This window comes from Chenopodium album, chromosome 9 (assembly GCF_948465745.1).
Source record: "Chenopodium album chromosome 9, dcCheAlbu1.1, whole genome shotgun sequence".
In the NCBI taxonomy this organism is placed as follows: Eukaryota; Viridiplantae; Streptophyta; class Magnoliopsida; order Caryophyllales; family Amaranthaceae; genus Chenopodium; species Chenopodium album.
The window spans coordinates 64,042,674-64,067,117 of NC_137842.1; the positions used below are offsets into that span (position 1 = coordinate 64,042,674).

The 24,444-nt window shown below is 34.8% G+C and overlaps 3 protein-coding genes and 1 pseudogene across 3 annotated transcripts; 2 read left to right on the forward strand and 2 right to left on the reverse strand.

Moving 5' to 3' along the window:
- The first annotated feature begins 88 nt into the window (after window positions 1-88).
- Window positions 89-4,341, forward strand: LOC145558744 (uncharacterized). Its single transcript, XM_081620070.1, has 5 exons — window positions 89-144; window positions 792-951; window positions 1,081-1,132; window positions 1,638-1,704; window positions 3,864-4,341. The coding sequence occupies exons 2-5, from the start codon at window positions 796-798 to the stop codon at window positions 3,952-3,954; spliced, it is 366 nt and encodes a 121-aa protein (XP_081476196.1). The 5' UTR covers window positions 89-144; window positions 792-795; the 3' UTR covers window positions 3,955-4,341.
- A 36-nt stretch (window positions 4,342-4,377) lies between these two features.
- LOC145558743 (SNF1-related protein kinase regulatory subunit gamma-like PV42a) lies at window positions 4,378-7,357 on the reverse strand. The gene is made up of 3 exons (XM_081620069.1): window positions 6,903-7,357; window positions 5,129-5,483; window positions 4,378-4,981 (listed from the first exon to the last, which is right to left on the reverse strand). The coding sequence occupies exons 1-3, from the start codon at window positions 7,355-7,357 to the stop codon at window positions 4,643-4,645; spliced, it is 1,149 nt and encodes a 382-aa protein (XP_081476195.1). The 3' UTR covers window positions 4,378-4,642.
- Window positions 7,358-8,042: 685 nt separating this feature from the next.
- On the reverse strand, window positions 8,043-19,109 carry LOC145558745 (ATP-dependent DNA helicase Q-like 4A). Its single transcript, XM_081620071.1, has 26 exons — window positions 18,666-19,109; window positions 18,486-18,555; window positions 18,233-18,394; window positions 17,497-17,545; window positions 16,592-17,017; window positions 16,007-16,180; window positions 15,709-15,836; window positions 15,099-15,549; window positions 14,886-15,017; window positions 14,587-14,673; window positions 13,498-13,625; window positions 13,147-13,267; window positions 12,903-13,054; window positions 12,645-12,780; window positions 12,240-12,363; window positions 12,083-12,153; window positions 11,497-11,565; window positions 11,221-11,349; window positions 10,959-11,117; window positions 10,796-10,876; window positions 10,545-10,706; window positions 10,350-10,405; window positions 9,899-10,034; window positions 9,700-9,794; window positions 9,346-9,423; window positions 8,043-8,973 (listed from the first exon to the last, which is right to left on the reverse strand). Exons 2-26 carry the CDS (start codon window positions 18,488-18,490, stop codon window positions 8,592-8,594), a joined length of 3,693 nt encoding a protein of 1,230 aa, XP_081476197.1. The 5' UTR covers window positions 18,491-18,555; window positions 18,666-19,109; the 3' UTR covers window positions 8,043-8,591.
- Window positions 19,110-21,123: 2,014 nt separating this feature from the next.
- On the forward strand, window positions 21,124-22,707 carry LOC145558746 (protein TOO MANY MOUTHS pseudogene; annotated as a pseudogene).
- The last annotated feature ends 1,737 nt before the right edge of the window (window positions 22,708-24,444 follow it).

Here is a 24,444-nt window from a genome sequence, read left to right on the forward strand (position 1 = left end):
AGTATTTGGGCTAATTTGCTACTACACCCCCCGATTAGAATTTACTATATCACCCTCAAGAACTCCTTATTTTTCCAGAAATCCACAACGAGAGAGGTTTTAATTTCCATACTCTTTCTCTTGTCTTGGCTGCCGATTTGATTGGTAAGCTCTTCAATCTCTCTCTTCAAAAATCGCACTGCTTTCATGTTCAAATTCTTCGATCCATTTAGTGTTACTGTTCAAATTATATATGATTCATTTTTCGAATGTTTGTTTGATTGCTTTTAATTATTTAGTTTCTTGCTTTAATTTCTCGCATATTTTCCAGATTTCTCCCCTATAATGGCTGTTTATCTTGTTAATTCCGTGAATATTGGTGCATATTTTACCAATTTGTTAGCTGAATTAGTATGAAACATTATTGATTAATTATTGTTCTTATGTTTAGGTTTTGGTTGATTAATCTGTTGAAATTCTAAAGAATTGATATCATTATTATGGAATTGATCTGAATTTTAGTAGACCTAGATATTTAGCACTTAAGCAATGAAGATGGGCAGTAATTTTCGGACTCGAAACGTTGTATGGATATTCAAAGTGGCATTATAATCAATTGAGTGTTAATTCATCTATTACTATGATCGATATGTATATTAGTCGAAATAAAACTGGATTGATACCTTGCTTAAATACGATGTCTTGTTCCGATTAGTGACATTGCGTTGGTTTGAGTCTGTGCTATATTGATGTGGTTATTATTTCTGTAATTACATGATAATAAGATTGCCATTTTCTCCTCTTGAATGAAGGGCAATGGCGAGCACCGGAAATTCGATGCTGCTCTCATTTCTTATGTTCACTGTGGTTCTTTCACTTGAAGTGATCTATAGAGGGAAGCTAGCATCATCAGAGTTATTCACCATTCTTGGAGGGTTCATTAGTTCTCTATTGTTTCTTTTCTTCTTCATTGTGAGTTTGCCATCTAATTTTACGTTTGTTTGAGCTCTAGTTCTAATACTATGAGATATTTGGTCTTGCATGTGACTTAATTTTAGCTTGATTAGTAATGTGTTTCTGTTTGTTTATTTTCTACTGCAGTTCATTGCGAATTTTCAAGAGTCCAGTGGCACCAAAACTGGGTGGGGTGCTGGTAAATTCAATCTTTCTTTTGTTGTGCTATGCTCTGCTTATTTGAACCGAAAATATATATCTTTGTGGGGAGTAAGTTATCCCTATGAAGCTTTGTCGAACATATAGAAATGTTGAACAAAGAAAATCATACAGAAGGTACACGTCAAGAGTGTGTCAGGTTAGGGTAATTTAGAGGCCAAATACAAAGTGGGGGATTCAACTTCCTGTGTTTGTAAGAGAAGGGAGTTGGAAGGATCTATTTTCCTTCCCTTTAAATAAACTAAGCTCTTCCAATGTTGTAAATAATTGGAAGGAGTTTCTTAGCTCATTTTTTTCCTCACTTCCCTTTCTTCACACTTTCATTCCCTCACCTCACTTCCCTGTCTTTCCCAACTCCCCTCTACTTTCCTGCCCTCCCTTTCCTTTAACAATTGCTATCCAAACTTAGTGTAAGAAAGAAAAGTTGATTATATGAACTATTTTGTAATGCTTGGCTTTAATATATTTTCTTTTCTTTTTTGCAGTTATAGTTGCTGAATTAGTCGCACTTGTCGTTGCTGGTACTGTCCACCGAGTTTGTATCACAACATGGTATGCAAATGAATCCTAAATTTTTAATAATTGATTGTTTGATTTGTGCATTGATTTTAGAACAAATATGTGTAATTTTACTCGAAGTCTTCAATTTATTTTTAGTACCCATGTTGGATCCTTAGACATGGATAGGATACTTTAACCATACTTTTGGGCCAAATTCATGGAAATTATTCTTGAAATGTCTAAATTGGACACGATACCAGAGTCTGAGCTGTAATAGTGAATTTGCTTAATATATGGGCATATATTCCAAGTGTGCTTTCAAAAGTTGGATGTGTGATTTATTGTTAACCTTTTAAAGGGTGATCTACCTGTTGGGATATATGCTACATAGCTGTATCAAGAGAGTGCGGTTTGATCACACCTCTGGGCCAAGCTTCTTTGACAATACAAGATATACAATGAAAATTCTCCATAAACATGTTTGTTATCCAAAATTTATGACCTTACACTTCTGTTTGCTAGTGTTTTTTTTTTTTAACACTCTTAATTGCTTTCACACTTGTAAGACTTATCTTTATCATCTAAATAAATTCTCGTGTAAGCTTTCGGATTTAATTGAAAGAGTGATAAAGAATGAATCTCGATATCAGCTTGGCTTTCTAGTTAAATGAGGTCGATTGGGCATCAATAAGGTAATATTAGATTGACCTTTTTACACTTATAGACCTTTCAAAGGTTCCTTTTAGCAACTAAATTTGGCGCAGGATCTTGGTCCAAAATTTAGAGTTGATTCTTTAGTACATTTATTCATTCTTGCAACCTATGCATGATACGAAAAAATATGAAACTAGATTACCCCATTCTCCAATTTCTTTTTAGTGGATTGCTAGAACTTTCTTATAAGCAGTAACATTTTCTAGGTCGAAGATGTTCAACTGAGGATGTCTTTTCTTTCACATAAGCAGAGAAAATTTAGATTGAACCAATTTTGAATAGGGTGATAAGTTCCAATAAGGCCTGAAAATTTCAATTTGCAATTAAAATATTGTTTAGATAAATGAAAGTCAGGTCTAACATGTTCTAATAATTTTAAGGATTTTGAGGCAAAAGATCACTGCCTTAGTCTATTTTTTTGCATCACATTTGTCCAAAAATCTGCCAATGTTAATTGAAAGAAATGGTTTTGGTTTTCTATTTTTCACTGACTTGTTAGGATAGCACTGAGCCACTGAGAGGCTTACTATAAGTAAAGAAAGAGGTCTTGACTCTTGATTGAGTTTGGTCATTTGGAAAGAGTGAGGCAAGAAGGGAGAGCTTGAGCACCCACTAGAAGGCAAAGACTTACTAGTGATTGGTTTGATGAGGGTAGAATGGGGGAAAGGTGAAGTGGCCAGGAGAATGCAATGGACCAAGGAGAGGGAAGGTAGAGCCGTCACTGAGAAGGGGAAATGATTGGGGGGGGGGAGTGTCGAAAGGGCCATGGAGCCAATGGTGTGGTGATGACTAATGTCTATGAAGACTTGAAGAGCCAAACAATTGGCCAATACCAAAGAGACTACCATTAATAGCAAATGAGTTTAGGGACATAGCTTTTTTCTTGTTTACATATAGAAAGGCTGTTTCCAATTTACCTTTGATCCCTAAAGCAATAATCCTAGTTGAACTAGGAAATACTAAGATTACAATTTACTGAGCCATTTTCTATCTCGTCCATTTTAATCCAAAGCCATAGAGTAGAATCTTATTTATTTACATATTATCGGGAGATTTTTATAGTATAGTTTTCATATGATGAGGGCTTTTGAGTCCTGTTCGCTATGCTTTTTCTCTAAAACCTATCTGCATACAGCATTACAGCCTATGCCAAAAAAAAAAAAAAAAAATCTCCTATGATTTTTGTGAATCTACCAATAAGAGCAAGTGAGCAACATACTATTCTGTATTACGACGTATTCTCATTGGTCAATTACTCTAGTTTTGTAATACCATCAACACATGATTTAAAACTTCTCTCTATCATGGATTTCTGCTGTTCTTTCTACATACTCCGTAGCAGCTAGCATGTGTTTACATTTTAATTTCATTTTTACTCCACGGGTCTTGTAATGATCTTTAAATTTATAATAATTTATTTTCTGCCTGAGGATTTTGTTTCTGTGTGAAACGCTTCAATTTTGGAATGAACTTAACCAGTGAAATTTTTGTTTCAGCTTCTTGTTCTCCACAGGATTGTTATACGAGGTTAATAAGCTTTCAGGTATGATGCAATCTAGAAGCGAACTGAAATCCAAGAGACACTGAGCCACTACTTCATTTGGCAGACACCTATAGCATTGGCGTCTACAAAGCCTACATTTAGATATAGATTCTGGTGTCAACTAGATTATTGTAGTTTCGTTCACTGCAAGTCAGGGTAATCTGTTATGTTTATTGGTTAGATACGCCTTTTGTACCATGGCATGGGTGTTGCTTCCCTTGTGTCTCGTCTATCACAACAATTTATGACGAACAATGTGAAAAAATCAATGGCAACAAATGTTTTCATGAGTTACTAATTGGAAGCGATGTTCTCATACATTTTTAGATGTAGAGTTGTTCATGCTTCGACTCATGAATTGTGTTTTTTTTTAAGTACTACGTACCTTGTTATTCGGAATTAAATTTCAGTCAGATACTCTTCCTGATTCTTCCTAATGCGCCCATATATGTATAACGTTAAATATATTCTTGCAAAAACGAACATACTACTATATATGATAACTTAGTATCCTTACAACAAGCTCCAATTTAACATTACATCAAACACGAGAATAGAGAAAATGTAGCGAGCCCAAAGCATACTCTCAGCAACAAACTAGCCATTACAGAAGCACACACTCAGCATCAAACTAACCATTAGACATTACACTGGAATACAGATGACAAAAAAAAAGCCAAAGTCTGAAAACCTCGATACATTGTTAGAAACACTTCAAAACCATCGTGCTAACTAGGTTGCCGAAATAAGAGCAGCTCTAACAGCTCGGATTATGTCTGTGAGCGAGATAACCCCGAGGATCGTACCATACTCAAATTCATCGACAACCCAAACCCTGTGCACATGTCTACTCGTGATTAAGTCAATCACTTCCAATAAGGAAGAATCGGCATAACAACTCACAAGCAACTTGGGAGAGTTCACCAAGTCTGGTACCCCATGGGACGGGTTTTGATACACTCTCGACATGAATTCCCTTACATGCAATGGTAGCCAAGACTGCATCAAATCAACCGGGCATCCTCTTATATCGGTAGCTGAAAAGGTCCCCACGAGTTTCCTGCCATATCCCTACAATCGTTGCAAATAATATGAAACGGAGATAGTATTTACATGATGAACCAGAATCATTAGCATATGTAATTATATAAATCTATATCATATTAGGCATTAGATCATTAAACAGAACATAAAATCTAATTTTGTGACTTCACTTACATTAATGAGCTGTTTGTGGCCTTCTGGTGGAATATCAGGGGCCTCAACTATGGGCACAGCTTGAAGACCAGCACTTCTCAAACACTTGATGGCGTCCATAGCTCTAGTTCGACGAGTCACAGCAAGTATAGTATCAGTGATGGCACCTGTGCTACTCACGGTGCGTGCCAATGCATCGCGCAACTCTTGTTGGCCGTGTGCTTTCAGGAATTTTATGACATCCATTTGGGTTAACATCCGGTAAGAAGATGATGACTCTATGAGCTCTACACCGGAGATGTTATCCATATGGCTGTCTAATGGTACCATCGCTCGATGAATTCCCTTGCTGAAGACTTCCATGCAATCTAGGAGACTGCATTCATTGTTGTGAACAATATAATTATGAATACATAAGAACAAGAAAAGATCAAATATTTATTCACTATCATTTTGGGTAGCAACAACTTAGCATATTGGACCGAAATAAAATGGCATACTCATAGCATTTAACAATAAAATTATGAATAAATAAGAACTAGAAAAGATCAAATCTCGTCCATCATTTGTGCTTCCTTCTAATCCTAAAAGGAAACACAAAATAAGTTTTGAAGAATACTATATTCACTATCATTATCCTAAAAGGAAGCACAAAATAAGTTTTGAAGAATACTATATTCACTATCATTTTGGGCTAGCAATTTAGCATATTGGACCGAAATTGCACCTCTCACAGACTAGTCACAGAGTCATAGGTTTATGTTGAAAAATCCTAAAAGTTTGGGACCTTTAATGACATTAAGTATTCTGGACTAAAATTTTATTGGATCAAGTGATCCTTGAGTTAAATGGACCTTACATGTGAGGGGAAGTGTTGAAGAACATGTAAGTGTCCCACATTGGTTGAAGATGAGAGAATTAAACACTTTATAAGGCTAAGGGGCTACTCCTCCTATTGCCATATGGTTTTGGAATGGAAACTCCTTAAACTTGTGAAGTGGACTCTCTCTCTCTTGGGTTTGCGGGTGCGGCCCAGACCCGCATTTAATAGTTTAGCTTATTGTTTTTGCTAATAAGGTAACTATCGATTTTTCTGGACCTCTCAGAACCAATTACTTACTATCTATTAGCCATTTAGCCTTACCAAACCAACACAAAGTCACAAACCTTTTTTTTTTTGTTTGAACAGAGTTACAAACATTATCATGTAGAACCTAAGTATTCATCCAAATTTATTTATATGAAGATTTAACGGTAAATTTCACAATAAGATGCTAATTCTCAATTTAAAAAAAAAAAAAAAAAATGTTTATTGTGTGAATGTGTGGTGTTTCAATTTTTCAATTGAACCTTAAAAAGTATTCTCTTATTAGATACCATGATGTGGAACAATGTTTATATTACATCATCAACATGACAGCTAATATCCGCTGAGGAGAGTACACGTAATAAAACTAGCTTAGCTCTTGTACAATGTTTATATAACTCTTTTTTCTTATGTGAAATTTTAACTTTTATACCATTCACATAGTTTACCTCGACTTTATCTGTGATATCAAATAGCGTTATGTTAATTTGAGCTCCTACCATATTCATCAATATATACTTTTTTTTTTTTTTTTTTTTTTTTTGAAAGAACACTATATACAATTTTATTACTAATTAATCTGAACATTACGCATTTTCAAACGTGAAAGTCATATCAAATCAAAACATTACAAGTAAAAAAATACAAAGAGAGCATAGCACAAAATTAAAATAAATATATAGATATATATACAAGTAGCTTATTTACCTAGTATTAGGATTGAGAGTCCACAAGCTCAAACCCTCAAGACAATGACCAATAATAGTAGAAACAGTAACATTTAACTTGTTATTAACATCATTAGAACTAGAATCTCCACCATTAACAGCATCATCACCAGCAAGATGAGCCAATATATCCAACATAGTTACCATACCTATGTAATGTTTTCTTACCGCCCCGGTGTGTTTATCAGTCTCCATTATCATTGATCCTCCTGCCCCTATCCAGTGTCCTGGCGGTGCCGCTACCGGCACCGCCATCACACGGTTCGCCACTAGGGTGTTCATGGTGTCTGCTAGGGTGGCTGTGTAGGGCACCTCTACTAGCCTCCTCTTTTCTAACACTAAATCACTCACTTTTTTTTCACATATACTTCTCATCATTTGAGCCTTTGATTCTCTCATATATTCCCCATGTTGTGGTGGTGTGATTATTTGCATTTTTTCTTAATCCTAAGTTTTTCTGTTTTTTCAAAATAAGTTTGTTACACTATCTCTTTAATTTGTGATTTTTTTTTGGGCACTAAATTTAACATAAGGGGTACACTTACTAATTTATAAGTAGATTTTTTATTTTATTTTTTATTTTTTTTTGAAAGAAATTTATAAGTAGATTTGTTATATTGGTTATTTATTCAACGAAAACAAAATATATCAAAGATAAATAATGAAAGTTTGGGGTGAGATCAAAGACGTGTCCTTAGTATATTGTGCATGGGTGAATGCATGTATCATCTAGCACGTGGATGGTTTATGTGCAATATCATGGTGACTGGTGACATACTATGCCAATCCCAATCTTCTAATTTCTGAATAATTAAAAATAAATAAATAAATTACAAATAAATAAATGAAACTTTTGATAGTTTGTCCGAAAAAGAAGCTCTAACCACTTGAATTATCTCTCACTCTCACTTTCACTCCATATTATTTTTTACTTTACTATATTTGTCTCTCAAAAAAAAAAAGAAAAAAAAAATCCAAATGAAATTGAAAACAAAAAATAGGAGTAATAAATATCATAATTTATCCAATTTTTTCCACACGAGTCTACACTTTTTTTTTACAACATAGGTTTATGGTAAAGGAACATTTGATTTACATGGATTACCTTCTCTAACTTTATACGAAGTATATGGTAATCTTTTAGAGTTTATTTATCTAACCTTACATAAACTTATTAATCTTTTATGACCTTATCTATTGTGGAGTAATAAACTAATCTGTATATATATAAAGTGGTGCAACTAAAATAATAAACAAAGAAAATATAGTTAAGTGATGCACCTAACTGTTGATTAAAAAAAAAAAAAAAAAAAAGTAGTGATGCACGTCATGCACCTAACTGGTGTGTGGAGAGCAATTGCATTTAAAAAAATCATCAGCAAATTTCTCTTTTTGACAGGAAAAAAAAAAAAAAAAAGAAGTTTTTAAAAATTTCTTAGCTGTCTTGTAGTAGGGTATTGTATAACATGTATTGTCCACTTTACCAAAAATTCAACTAAATGCAGGATCAAATTACATGAATTTTGTCTACTTTGGCTAAATACAAGAGCAGAACATCATCTCCACTGCACATTCTGCCTATAATGGCATTGCCTAAGCTAAATCAAAATCACTGTACACGACACATTAAGGAGCGCGATTTAAAGGAAAATTTACACTTCTAGCTGATTTACATATTCTCTTTTCCAGACCACATAGGTAGCTTTCTTCCATTAACATTAGTTTCACCCTTTGGATTCAACCCATTAGCCTGCATCTCATAAACCGAGTCATCGAAATCAAGATCAACATCTAGGCAGTCACTGAACATATCAGCTTCTATCAGTTTAACTTCAGAAGCCTTTCCTGTTTTGACAGCTCTTTTCTTTGATCTTCCGGTGCTTCCCATCATGTCGTCTTCATTAGAGATTCCATTAGCAGCTTTGGCAGCCTCTCTTCTCCTTTTTATTGAATCTGCACTGTCATTACTGCTGCTGCTACTCTTATAGTGCTGTTTGATGGTTGCTTCAATGGTTTCCAGGATACGATCACCATATTTTTTTACCTTCACACTATAATTGAGAAATTAATTAAGCCTGTGCAAGTGTGATACCATTTTGGCACTCAGAGGGACTAAAGAATTCATACTATAACCGAGAAATTAGTAAAGCTTGTGCAAGGTTTTGTTAAAATTCTTAGTATAGTGCATAGAGAGCCACAAACTGTTGAGGATGAAATTTAATAACAAATCTTGGCTACCACCTTAAACTTGACCGACTAAGCTAGTTGACATCCACTATATTAAAATGTAGCAAGTGGTCAAGGTGGTCATTTCTGGCGTATATAAGTATATATTTATGGTGGTAAGGTGTCAAATTAAAGGACCGCAACATATTCCCAAAGAAATAGTATAGGATATTTAAAACATAACTAAAAACCCTTACTTGCCAATGCCACTTATCTCTAGCAGTTCATCTTTGGTTCGAGGTATCCTCTTGCTGATCGCATGCAATGTTGCATTCCTGATTCAACCACAGATAAATTCATTATGATGATTTTGCCCAGGATTTACAGTACCTAGGGATGAAGGGCTTGCATTATATTAATAGCAATTAAATTAACTGTGTTTACACATCCACTTCTATTTTTTAAAGAAATTAATGCTGTAAAAATATTCTTTGTTTCAGAGTAGGAATATAAGCATCATGAAATTAAGCAGTTGATAGAATATGAAGAATCATAAATTAAAAGTTAAAATAAAGTAAGAGCATATGTTGCATTAAAATGGATATGCTTACGTGAATATGTGATGTGCCATGAGCCTTTCCCCACCTTCTTTCATGAGGGTGGTTCTTAGCAACCTAAGAGCAGGATACAATTTGGCAGCGACAGCCTGGTTGAGAATAAAAGGAATCAATCACCAGAAGAAATTCATATTTAAAGCTGAGAATATGGAGCCAAAATATTCACAATAAAGTGGGAGAATTTGAGCCATACTTGGTCAGCTTCTGATTCAGGCATAGAAGTGCGGCTTTGAGGAGCACTTGTTTTCTCTAAGGAGAGCAAGGATGACTTCCCTGGTGTTGCCTCAGCTTTGGTTACTTTCAATGCTGATTTGGTGGTTGAAGGAAATCTGCAAAGTATACATACATGTCAGATGTTACCTACTATCCAATAAACAGGTATTACCCAACTAAATCTACAAGCTACAGACTTTCAGAACGCTTGTTGCATTTTTCTGATTTCAGTAGTTAAACAAACTGAATTTGACTGCCTTGGCTAGAAACAGGTTTTTAAAAATCCAACTTAACTTAGTCTTAAACAATACTGAATATTGCGTAATTCACAGGATTAATTCACAATTCAGAGCACACCACAAAAGTGAACATAAAATGCTAGAAGGTTAAGTTGATAGTGTTAAGTTAAAAAACGAATTTAGATACCAGACCTTAAAATTATCTTTTGACCGCCAAAGAAAAGATTTCTACATTTCCCTTCATTGGCCTGAAAACAAGTGAAGGATGCATCTACAACAAGTTAGGCAAGAATAATCACAGCTTTAAACAGAGAAATTTTTTCACCCAGGTACCCAACACTCCAACAGTAAAGCAAGTAATTAGATATCTTAATTGATTGGCCATGCCTTCAGAACTGATGAGACAGATCCGTAGATATCACTTTTTTTGACCTCCTCAACAAGAATGTTCTCAACAACAAGGTGACGAAGCACTCGAGATGCTTCACCCTTCGCCAAACCTTTCCCAGCTCCATGAAGCTTCAGAGTATTATGCTTGTATTTCTTGACCTGGAATTTCCAGAAAAATAAATGTGACTGACATCACATACTGGGGGGGGGGGGGGGGGATAAGTAGTTTAGATGTATAAAATTGTTACATATTGGCTTAAAGAACCCCGGAAGACTTCCAATATGTGAGCTGATGAATGTTGCTGCCCTGTTGACTTTACCAGCTCCACCTACACAGAACATCAACAACATCACTCGGTAAATTTGTCTTGATGATTCATAGATATAACAAATCCAATTAGCTTCCCTAACCAATTGTGTTGCTACAGGTGTCATATCCTTCTCAATAGAACATCTAGTTTTGGAACAATTGTCACAGGTTTTTATACAATGTGCAGGATCAAAATTTTCTCCAAAGTGAGCAAGTTGTAGAAGTCTTCGACAGTCAACGTCATTTTCACAGTAGCTAACCTGGTAAAATCAGATCAATTTATCAAATTTTTGCAACAAGGAAAGAAACAAACAAATGAGCAAAACAACTGTAAACCAAAAGTTGCATCAGCAAATCATATACCATGCGTTGAAGGTTCTCCATGTTTGTTTCAATTATCCTCCCAGAATTTGGCATATTCAAACGATTATGTGCAGGTGTGAATGCACTTTGCTCAATAACCCCTTGACTGAGCATGTGCTTGACACGAATCTGGAAAAAGTGAAACATTCAAATATCGGTAGATATGGACGTGGAGAAAACACACATATATCTATTGGTATTATATTCAAAGGATTTATAGTTGTCAGTGACAAGAGTATATAAACATGTAAAACTATAGCATAAATTATGGCTTACATAATCGCTGTAACTGTAGAACAACACACAAGATGAGCGTAGACCATCTCTACCAGCACGACCACATTCCTTCATCATGAAAAAACTTAATAAGTCACGATTTAAATGATTTTGTATCATAGCCAAACTCAAATACAGCAAAGCTTCTATTCAGACACCTTTTTTCTTTTCTTTTTATCACCTTTTCCCAAATGCCCTATCACCTTTGCATTAGTTTGGAAGCTAAAGAGGGACAGCTTATGTATACACATTATAAATATCTGACTGGAGTTCAATTGCTTCAAAATTCACTACTTTTAATACTACTATAATTGCATCCACAATACAGACTATAAACAATCAAATAACCAGCTTTGCCATAGCTACTGGTAAAGTGATAAAAAATGCTTTCCACAGCAACAAACTCTGTAGTTTATGGATGACATAAGATGATCAATTTCGGTCTGAAAGTAACAAAACTAGATGACCTAATCTTTTAGATGAATAAACTAATAACTCACTGAACTAAACTTTTAATATAACCACTATTATCCTACAGCATGAGAGAAAGAGAACGAAGTGCAAAAAATAGAGTGAACATTGACACCTGATGGTAGCCTTCAACAGATTTTGGGATGGAATGATGAATCACAAATCGAACATCAGGTTTATTGATACCTAATAATAGAAATCCATGTCAGATGACAAGTTGACAGGAAGAGTTAGGATAACTGCCACCAAAACAACAGAAAATAAAAAGTTACCCATTCCAAAAGCCACAGTTGCACATATTATATTAATTTCATCTTTGCTCCATTGTTTCTGAACAAAAGCACGCTGAGCAGCGTCCATGCTGCCATGGTAAAAAGCTGCTTTATGTCCACACTCCTGAAAATCAAAGATATGAACTGCTTAATTGTACAATAAGTTTGAAGCAGCAACTATAATAGCAAAAGTTATTTGCTTCTAACAATAAAGCAAATTTCTAGCAGTGACTTAGAGAAAAAACGAAGCAGAACCAATTACTTGATGTGCCATGGTCCTTAGAAAGTTAGAAACATGATGTTCAGACTTCAGAGTGAGCAATTAAATGCAGTAGAAAACCTTTTTACTTAAATTGTAAAAAATTCAACAATCCTAGTGCAACCATAAACCACAAAGAGGCAGACCTGTAACTGTTCAGCAACTTTTTCACAATCCATTCTTGAAAGGCAATAAATTATACCACATTCATCATAGTGGTTTTCTCTAATGAACTTGTCAATTTCCTCCACACACTTTTTCGTCTTAGGGATTACAGAATACCTGAAAACAATTACACAATATATCATCATTAAAAATACAAAGAATAATAATTTTAAAACAAAGTAGAAATTTAAATGTTGTTGGCATGATTTCAAAAAAGACAAACATTTGGCAAGACTTACGACAAATTTGGACGGTTAAAACTTTGCCGGAAAACAATGCAATTAGCAAGACCAAGAGCTTGGACAACATCTTCCTTAACAACAGCTGTTGCAGTAGCAGTCAAAGCCAGCACTGGCGTGGCCGGGAACTTCTGTTTCAAGATACCAAGACTCTGGGCATAATCCAACAAGATTTGTAAACATTCACACTGGAATGAAGGAAAAACTACGATCAGAAACATCCATTCAAATTTAGAGCACATACCTGATAGTCTGGCCTAAAATCATGTCCCCACTGACTGACACAATGAGCTTCATCAATAACAATCCTGGCAAGTAAATCAAGAGAATATAGCTTCTCTAAATGCCTCAGGAAAACATCGCTTCTGCACATAGGTGAAAGAGTAGACAATGTCAACAGGGTCCATAATCAAACCTCAAAAAAAAAACACATAATGCCATAACCAATCTTGTTCATGCTTGCAGCATTGATTTGAAAATCAAGTCTGTAATCATGAACAATGACAATTAAGAACCAGGATTAATCAAATCATATGAAAGCTTTTTTCAGCAGCAGTGAATACACATGTCACACTTTTAATCTGTTGATACTCACTTGGCAATTTTTTCTGGCGTGACATATAAGAGCTTATATCTGCAATTATCTGTACAAAGCTCTCTAAGTATCTCTTGCTGTTCACTCCATTCCATGTTGGCACTCAAGTAAGCAGCTGGTATATTTGCCTAATAAAAAATCATGTCAAGATACAATAGATGTCTAAGATTAAACTAATAAAACTGCAGAGAGAGAGAGAGAGAGAGAGAGAGAGAGAGAGAGAGAGACAGGTTCAGATGGCTTAGGAGTCCAAGATCATTCAATAGTGCTTTGAAAAGTGGAGGCTGGAGACTAATAGCTCAATATATTAGAATATTAGTGCTCCAAATAATATAATGTATGTGTGAGATACCAAGCTGTAAAGAGCTGGCCTACTATGGTCTGTGGCAGATGGTTAGTTAGAAGAGAAAGAGAGAAAAAAGAACCAGAAATGATAAAAATAAATAAATAAATAAAAAATAAAAAGGGAGAGAGAAGGGCATCCAGAAGACCAAAATCAAGATATGAATACTTAATTTTGTTTAGCTCATGGGAGTGAATCAGGCCACTCAAAAGCTTGATAACTGATTCTATAATTGTTCAACTTCCAGAAATATCATTCACGTTCAGCATCTTCTTCTTTTGAATCTACCACTGTCCAGTTATGCTAATTTATAACACAAGCTCACTGGAACACATTTGTAAGATGAGCACAAAACAAATCATATGAAACCAGCATAAATACTTCCTCAAACCAAGAAAAAGAGTTTAGCGTTGCATTCTCTGATCTAGGATTTTTTTAGAACACAACAATTATTTTGGGGACCCTAAACTTATCTATCTGAAAATGTCAGTAAACTTATCTATCTGACAAGTTTGATCATCTGTTAGGCCCACAGCATCCACCGTGTCACAAACTTGAAAATAAAAAGTAAAATTATTAAAGCACCTATTTGCACACCGCGATCAATTCCAGATATAGTTAACTTGGTAGACAATGGTGATTTTTAGTCAATTATCAGGTCATCCACAGAGTAGAAATAACTCTGTGATGTGATCCATCTCATATGAGTGCCCAATTTTTTAAGCAAAGGAAGGTAAGAAAATCACCTGTACAAGATGCATAATCTGATCTTGGATGAGAGAAACAAGTGGTGAGACAACTAAAGTTACTCCTGGAGAAACGAGAGCAGGAAGCTGCAGAAATACAGGTCACGTCAAAAACTTAAGCATACGGCAATCTCAACCCTAAACAAAAAGGGAAAAAGGAAAATTTAAGTGCATTACATCATCATTGAGTGTGAATGATATGTCAATAAAAAAAATTTAAAAAAAAAAAAAAAAAGAACTACAAAACCCAACTAGTAACAAAGATATTTTCATGGAGAAATTGGATAGAGGTTATGTACCTGATATGTCAAACTTTTTCCTCCTCCTGTAGGCATTAAAACAAAAACATCATGACCACTCATGGTTGCATTGATAATTTCCCTTTGATTGGGTCGAAAAGAATGGTTACCAAACACCTTTTTGTTGTTAGCCTGAAATAGAATTTATATGTAACAATAAAAAAAAATAAACCATGATGCTAGTAAAGTTCTCAAATGAACACAAGTATTCACCTCCAAATTCTTGGTCCAAGGAAAGTCCCAGCTACTCCATTTCCTATCATTGGAACCTTCAATGTAATTCACATCAACAACCCTCGGTTTATATGACTCTCTATCCATAGGAGCTGATGAAAATTCAAACCTCCCCGTAGAAGAGAATGAAACTGATGATAAGTCACAGTGATTATACCCACTTGACTCATCAAAATTATTAAATTGGTTATCTAATCTCATTGGAACTGCCATGAAGCCAGATGCCTGAGGTGTATCATATGCATTTGACCTAAAAGTTGCCTGAGGTGTTACATATCCATTTGACTTAAAGGTTGCCTGAGGTGTCTCATGACTTAAGACCCTTACATTTGCTGCTGTTGCAGATAACTGTGAGTTCTGCATCTCTATATCAGTAGGTGAGCTGCGGACATGAGCCTCCAGAAACTGAATTTGTTTATTTAGCTGCAACCTAGACAAGAGAATCTTTCAATGTACGAGCAAGTTGTCTGAAATTCTTTAAAGTTAAGGTGTTGACAAGAATTATCTAAAATGAATAAACCAAAACAACTATAATCATTAGGTAGAAAGGCCAGAGGAGCAGAGGGAAATAGAAGTGTATTCTGCAAACCTTTCCTGGCGAAGCTTTTCTATCCTCTCAGGAGTTAGATCCAAATTGTCAAGCAATTCATTTGATATGACAATTAACATATCTTTCATCTCCTGCAGATGATTTATCCCTTCTGGACAAAGTCCTAACTGCGGAATGCAGAAATTAGGCATTAACAGTGATGAAATGTTATCAGTTCATATATAAACCCCCATTATATTCAATCTACATGGAGAAGCTCAGACCAAAGCCTATCTTCTCACCATTAATTTTTTAAACTGAAAAATCATTAAAGCAAGAAAAGAACAGAAGAAAACACCTTATATCCATGACTGCAATTACAGCACAATTCTGGAGGCAAGGAGGCTTCATCATGCCTCGTGCTATCTTTTTTAGCAACCATTGGAATTGCCTGTAGAGACTTAGAACCAGTAGGCTGAGGAGTGCAATTTGATTGATAGTGCTCCATGACAATTTGATCAACATCAATGTTCTGGCCAGGTATATTCAATGTAATGAAAATCAGTAGGCAGTATCATTCGGAAACTTAGATGAGAAACGATGAACAAAAGCTTATGATTTCGCATGGTGGCTATTATTCTGCTTAGCCATTTGACTAGGCACCGTAAAACTTGATTATTCACGATTTTCTTTTTACCTTTAGCAGTGTTTTCACCACTAGTCCAAATACCATGTGTTACAAATACAGACTGGTTTATAATGCAACAATAAATGTGATGGTAGCAGCTAGCAGTTAATGGCCATTATATGTTGTTTTAACATTAATTAAGCTACAGACCACCAAAAAAAAATATGCCTCATTATTTAAAATTTAGAAGACAGAAACAAAAGGTCTTCCAAAAGCACCTCTCATATAACAAGATCAAGTTATGCGTTAGTTTACCCCGAGAATATCATCATCATTTATACCATCAGTAACTGCCCCATCTAGCTGTTTACTATCACTTGTTGAATTGACATTGTGATGTTGTGAACCTTCAGGAATTGGTGTAAGAGAACTATGCAACATTATTGTTGCCTCTTTCTGTTTTTGGCCATAAATAGCTTTCTCAGCCTCAGCTGTATGGTGCATTGGAGCTGAGGCAGCATAATACCTTGTGGGATTACCAGCTTTGTCTTTGCTTTCACTAACTTTGTGATTCCATTGCTGATTTTCAGAGAGCTTTGTGCTGCTATCATAGGACTTCTCTGATACCACACGTCTTCCAGAAAACTGAGTGGCATTTACATTTTTGAGTGGCTGCACAGTTTTACCTGGCTTGACATAGTTTCTGCAGCCAAGCTGAAGGCTTGAGAGGGCCTTCCAGGCCTGCCAAAAAAAAATCAAACAAGGAGTTTGGATGGTGACCAAATTGTAAATAATATACCTTTATAGTTTATAATCCGTAAATATTAACTGAAATCGTGGAGCAGAGAACATAGCCTACACTCCTTCCTCTTACCTATCAAGCATCAGACTCCCATGAAGATCAGTAAAGGTAAACAACCAAACTTCTATAAGATAGTAAGAGAACAGAGCAAAAGTTGCTCCCAAAAACGAGAAAGAATGGAAATCAATTATACAAGTATATTATACATTACATGAATAATCAGTGATCAAATCAAAGAGGGATAAATTTCTAATATAAAGACTTGATAATCAATGGAAAATGACATCTAATCCAGACACCAGTACATGATTCATTAGTAAGCAAATCAAAGAGGGATAAAAAAGAAATAATAAAGACTTGATAATCAATGGAAAATGACACCTAGTCCAGACACTAGTTCTAGTTAATAGAAATTTACCTGTTCGACCTGTGATTTGCCAATACTCTGAACTTGGAAGCTCATCATCCTAAGAAGGAACATTTAAAAATAAAATAAAAAAAAAATAAAAAAAAAAAAAATAAAAACTCATGAATATGATGAGCATATATCATTTTTAACAGGTATAATACCAAATTACCAATATAATGTAGTAGCACACAAGGATAATTCCCAATATATTACGGACTAACAGCAGCTTTATCTAGTCGAGATAACAGTAGATACGAGTCAATCTAAGGGCATTATCATGTGATCCTAAAACTTAGGTAATATAAATCATATCACAAGTCCATCATACTATACTGTCACCAGCTCACAAACACACAATAAAAGCACCAAAGTTGAAGCAACAAAATCTAGCAGACTATTGATGCTGCGGGCATTTGATTATTTTATAAATGAATCAAACATCATACTTTCTGAAATTTCTAGCCAAACTCGAGAATTAAATGAATGCATACATAAGATGGCAAAGGTCATAAAGTGTCACCTCATATCACTTTAAAACTCGCCCATGTCAGTCATAAAACCCGCCTCATGTCAGTATCATTTTACCCTAGAAGGCTAGAACTAAACATTTACTATAAACTTCTTAAGTTCTTTTCAAACTATCAAGCACCAATACATCCAAAGCACAATACATTCAACAAAATAAACCCTAATTACGCTACAACAACCGAATCAATTCGACAAAACAACGTTGACAGCAATTTACCTTCCTTCAGGAGGCGGCTTCTTTGAAGATAGGGAAAAAAGAAAACTCGAGGCTAAGAACTCATTTTGAGTAGCAAAATTATTATGTGACTTCACATGCTCAGCCCAATTAACTTTAGGAAGCTTATTACTGCATTCTTTCCCAGCAAAAATATTCTTCCCACTGCATTACAGAAAACCTAAATCAGCAATTCAGCACCATTTTTCCTCCAATTTTAACAAAATTCACAGTACTCACAGAGATAAAGCATTACCTCATAATTTATAAGCTTCAATTTCGTCATGAATTAGCATACCCATTCAAAAATCCACCATAAACTGCTACTAATTAAATAAACAAATACATTCAGAATAATGGGGAATTCGTCAATTTCAAAACCCTAATTGCAATATCAATAAATTAAATATCGAGGGGATAAAATGATTATACTTACTTGTTAGCAGTGCCTCGAATTCATAAAATAAAATTGAGTTATCTGATGCAGCTGCTGGTATAGTTGAAACAGAATCGTTTACAATGATTCGTGATTTTTGAATAAATTCAGTTTATTCCTAGATTTTTTTGGGGAATAATTGAAGTTAAAAATATGGATTTTGAGCAGAAATTAGGGTTTATACAGTTTAAATTTGTGAGATTGAATTGTGGAAAGTGAAGGTTTGAGAAGAACAGCGAAAGGGGTGGAAGAAAATGGAGGAGATAGAAGGTAAAAATGGGTGTAATGAATTGGGCGGGAAGCTGCAAAATTTTGAGAACGTTGGAATTTGGAAATTAGGCAGTTTTGTGTGGACACCCGAAAAACGTTATTCTCTCTCGCTAATATGGGCAAACCGGTCCAAACCCGAAAATGGACCAAATATTCAGTTTGGTTAGGGCCGGCAATTTCACCCGATCTGATTATATGGATGGTGGATGGATCGGAGTCAGATTCAGGTGGAGCATCATCCATCAGTCCCACCCGTGTCATCCATCCATTCGCTTATTTTTTAAAAGAAATTTCAAAAGTTTATTTACGTATTTGTAATACTATACAAGGATATATTTTATATTGAGAAATTTAAAGATTTTGTCAATTATATATCAAATTCTTATTTTATGTTTATTAGTATTATAAATAAACAATGGTGTATTTTATTTCACCCATCATTCCCCCGATTTATCCGCGGATGATGGATGGATTGAATGTGAATGAAGATTTGAATGGTGATAGATGGGTTGGATGACGGATGGAGGTGGATTGAGCTCTACCCAATCCACCTCCGATCCATTGACAGCCTAGGTATGATTTTATATGGAGGAGTCTATCATTTTGGCCTTGAATCGAACATGTCTTTACTAGATATTGTAGACCTGTAGTTAACAACTTAAAAAGTAAGAGTACTCTCTCCAATAGTATTTTACTTGTTCTAGTACTATATGTACTCGATACATACTTGAATTTTTTTAATTTTTTTAAAATGTACTCCTACAATTTATTGTAGGAAAAATTGTCAACTACAATCATTAAAAGTATGTATTTTGCAAATTGTAGTCCAAGTATGCTAGTACTAACTTGTCTATTTTCAATCAACCCTATTTTTTTCCTCGATTTGCGTGCCAAAAAAACGTGTTGAGGTTTTAGGGGGTTATTTTTTAGATTGGAAGTGGCAAAAAAAATTAACGCAATTGCCTCTTGTAACTCATCATTGGGACAATTTATAGCCAAAAAAAGTGATGTACCTTAAAAATTAAGGCGGCAAAACAAGCTACGAGGCCCTTGTAGCTTACCATTAAAGATACTCTTATAAAATTATAGAGGAAATATTGTTTTTAGTTTTTTTTTTTTTTTTTTTTTTTTTTTTTTAAAAAAAAAAAAAAAGCCAAAATGGAAAATAAGAAAAAAGATGTTTCCACTTTCCGTTTTAGTTTTCAAAATTACCATAAGTTTAATAAGTTTAATGCTGAATTCTGTGTGGAAAGATCCTCCCAGGGACGTATATAAGCTGAATTCGGATGCAAATTTGGGTGTTAATCAGCAGCTAGGAGTGGGAGGCGTGTTGAGGGATGCAGAGGGGGATGTGTTGTTGGCTTACTGTTCGAAGTGAAAGGCAATTTTGAGGTAGAGGTGGGTGAAGCAATTGCGCTGCGGCAAAGTCTCTTGACTTCTCTTGAAGCTGGGTTCAGAAATATGGTGCTTGAAACTGACAACTTGAAGCTATTCCATCATATGAAGAAGGGCATCATTATGCCGAGTGCTTTTGGGAATGTGGTTAGTGACATCCTACAATTAGCTAGCCAATGTTTTTCTTGCTCTTTCTCCTTTGTGAAAAGAAAGGGTAATAGTGTTGCTCATAGCTTAGCTAAGTTAAGTAGTACTTTTAGTGATTATCGTGTTTGGTTAGAAGAGTATCCCCTGAAATCCATGAGGCGATTTGTAATGACCTTGAATCTTTGATGTCGTAATAAATGGCTAAGCTCTGATTGGTGTCAAAAAAAAAAAAAAATTGACTGTTTTTTTAATTATTATATGATATTAATCATATGATTTAAAAAAAAATAAAATAAAAACCACGTTAAAGTCAAACGAACCATTATTTAAATGCTTCTTTCTCTTTCCAATAGTTTTCAGCACAATCATAAACTCACTTCCGTACTTCTACTATCTGGGCCCTACCTGGGCCTTTGCCATGATAATTGATAAATAGCCCAAACTCAAATCTCGTGAAGAAATTAAATGCTCCAAGTGCAAAATTATACTCCTTCGTATCCAATTTATTTCACTTTCATTTCATTCTCGTGAGTCCTTTATTACCCCTCAAACTTCTGCATGCACATTTACTCCACCTTCATCCACATATATATAAACGTTACACCCTACTAATTTACCAATTTCTCAACCTCAAATTCACCAAAAATTCAAAAAACAATTCCTCTCTTAAAAAAATATGGCCTTTTTTCCTACACTACACACTACTAAATTACTCATTCTATGTCTCCTAAATTTTCCCTTATCCATTTTACCATTTACCGTTATAATGTCCGATTCCACTCCCCCATCGGCCTTAGTCGATGCCCCTCAATTGGGTTTTACCATGAACAAGAACGGGGCTCGTACTGATACTCATGAACAAAAGGCGGTATATGATATCATGATAGCTACCGGGAACCCATGGGCAACTGAAATACCCGACGTGTGTCGTGGCCGTTGGCACGGTATTGAGTGTATGCCTGATAAAAATAATGTGTACCATGTGGTTTCCCTATCATTTGGGGCGTTATCGGATGATACCGCTTTCCCTACGTGTGACCCGACCCGATCATACATATCCAAGTCCATTACCAAGTTGCCTTATCTTAGGACCTTATTTTTTTACCGTTGCTTGAGCAACACCCCTCAGCCCATTCCAGCTTTTTTGGGCCGTTTAGGCCCATCTTTACAAACATTAGTGTTAAGAGAAAATGGGCTTGTTGGCCCAATTCCAAGTGAGTTGGGTAACTTGACCCAGCTAAGGGTACTCGACTTGAGCCGGAATAATCTCAACGGGTCGATACCGTGGTCTTTGGGTCGGGTTATTGGGCTAAGGTCATTGGATTTGAGTGGAAATAGGTTAATGGGCCAAATACCCAATTTTACCCTCCCTTCTTTGAATGTCTTAGACCTTAACCAAAATCTATTATCCGGCCCAATTCCTTCAAATATTGGGCTTAGCCAATCTCTAACCAAAATGGACCTTAGTCGAAATAGGCTTTCTGGCCCAATACCAGATTCAATCTCGGGCCTAAAAGACCTTATTCTAATGGACCTTAGCTTTAACAGGCTTACTGGCCCATTTCCAAATTCTTTCAAACATCTAGATTCTTTACAAGCTCTAATCTTAAAGGGCAACCCTATGATATCCACTATAATTCCTAATAATGCTTTAGAAGGCATGAAAAATTTGGTCACTTTGATACTATCCAACATGAAGTTGCAAGGCCCTATCCCTAGCTCCTTGGCCCGACTTCCGAAAATTCGGGTCATCCACATGGACGGGAACGGGCTAAACGGGTCGATACCGGATAGTTTTCGAGGCTTAAAAACCCTTAGTGAGTTAAGAATAAACGATAACCAATTAAGTGGACCGCTTCCTCTAGACAAGGATATGTTGTGGAAAATGGGCAGGAAACTTAGGTTGTACAATAATTCAGGGCTTTGCTTCAAATATGCAAACAATGGCGATTTTGCGGGTGATTCGGATTTGTTGATGGAATGGGGCATTGGATGCTGTAGTGTACATAGAACAGGCATGGCAAGATCAGTAGAGCATACACTAAAAAGTAGGAACAATATTGTGGAAAATATGCCAACATTAGTCAATAATTCATCAAAAACAGTCCATAAATATTGGGTGCTTCACTTGTTATGTCTTCTATTTGTTGTGTGGTCATAGTCTTATAGAAGTGGTTTAGAAATGTTTTTAGCCACTTATAGTGTGTATATGCTTTGTATATGTAGTATAGTTGAATCAAAATATCTACTTTGCTCTAAAATAGATTGTGTAATTCTTTGTTCTTTTTGTCTAACTGCTCACTTAATTCCTTTAAACTGAACGTGTATAATTTTAGCCGATTCACTATTGTAACTTTCTTTTCATCAGTTACTGACTTTTCACTGAACTTAATTCATCTTTACTAATATTTTTATTGACATAAAATTATTTTTCCTTAATATTAAACCGAGTATGTTAAATAAGACTTTTGATGGCGTGTTAGACTATCTCATAATATTAGGACAATGCGTGGGATAGAACAATTAGTCAATGTCGTCTCTAAGCTAGGAAGTCCATGGACTAAAAGGGCTATGAATTTCATAATTAACATAATTTGTCGAAGATGATTTGGAATTTTGCTTATTATTGATACTTTATTGTAGTAATTCAACGGGCAAGTTTTGGTTTGAAATTGGTCTACACCTTTTATATAGTATCATTTGTACACGGTTTCTAGGTCACGAATTCAACACCAAACCCAATAAAAAAACAAGAAATCTTGTTCTTATCTATCCAAAATTCCAAATCAAATATTCAAACCAAAATCACAACTAAGAGCCTGTTCTCTTACGTTAAAATTCAGTTCAGTTCAGCTCAATTTAGCTCAGCTCAGTTCAGTTCAGTTCAACTCTTAATTTCCTTCTCTTATAAAATATTCAGTTCAGTTCAGCTCAGTTCAATTCAGTTCAGTTCAGTTTAGTTCAGTTCAACTGAGTTCAGTCAATAAGAACAACCCCTATTAATGGAATGTATTACCCCAAACATCATACATATCTTTGTATACTTGAGGATATAACTTTGATTTACATGCAATCCCTGAAGATATATATAAATTAGGAAAATGTTATACATAGCCTTTAGAGCTACATATAAGCATTAAATTTACACTTGAAAATCATAAAAAGTTAAGAAATCATCAAAATATAAACACTAATTACACTAATTTACCTGTGTTTTTGTCATGAATTCCTATTTTATATAATTTTCAAGAATATATTTAATGCTTATACATAGCCCTTAGGGCTACATATAGCATTACCCTATAAATTAAAACATTACTAATTGAACGCGTAATTTATCATTTACTTTTTTTTTTCTTTCTAAGTATTTTCTAAATTCTATAGTAAGCCTTACCGACTTATATGTAATTTCAAAATAATAATGTTTTTTTTTTTTTTTTTTTTTTTTTTTTTTTTTTTTAATGTAATTTTACAAGATCTCACCGTTGTAATCATGTTAATGGAACTTTACCAACAAACGCATGATATTATTCACATATTTTTATTACCACACAAATGACACAATGCCTCTCTATTTTGATAATGTATGGATTGTAGTAATTTGTGAAGAGAATGAGGTATTTGGGGAGGGATTAGCATTAGTGTCACCATGGACATTGACATGAAGTTTTCATCACAAAACTACTTATAAAATCAAAACATAACCATCATTACCTATTGTTTATTACCAACAACGTAACCAAATAGGTTGTTAGAACTATATTAATGTAATAATGTTGACTTAAAATAGATTTAGATTAAAACTAGTTTTTAGCCCGACAATGCCTAGGGTCATTATATGTATATTATAAATGAACTTTTATAATAAAAATTATGTGCTAAAATATAAATATAGATTAAATTAGTTACAAATACTTCAATACGAGCTACTCATAATATTTTTAACTAAATATTGTAAACATGAGAT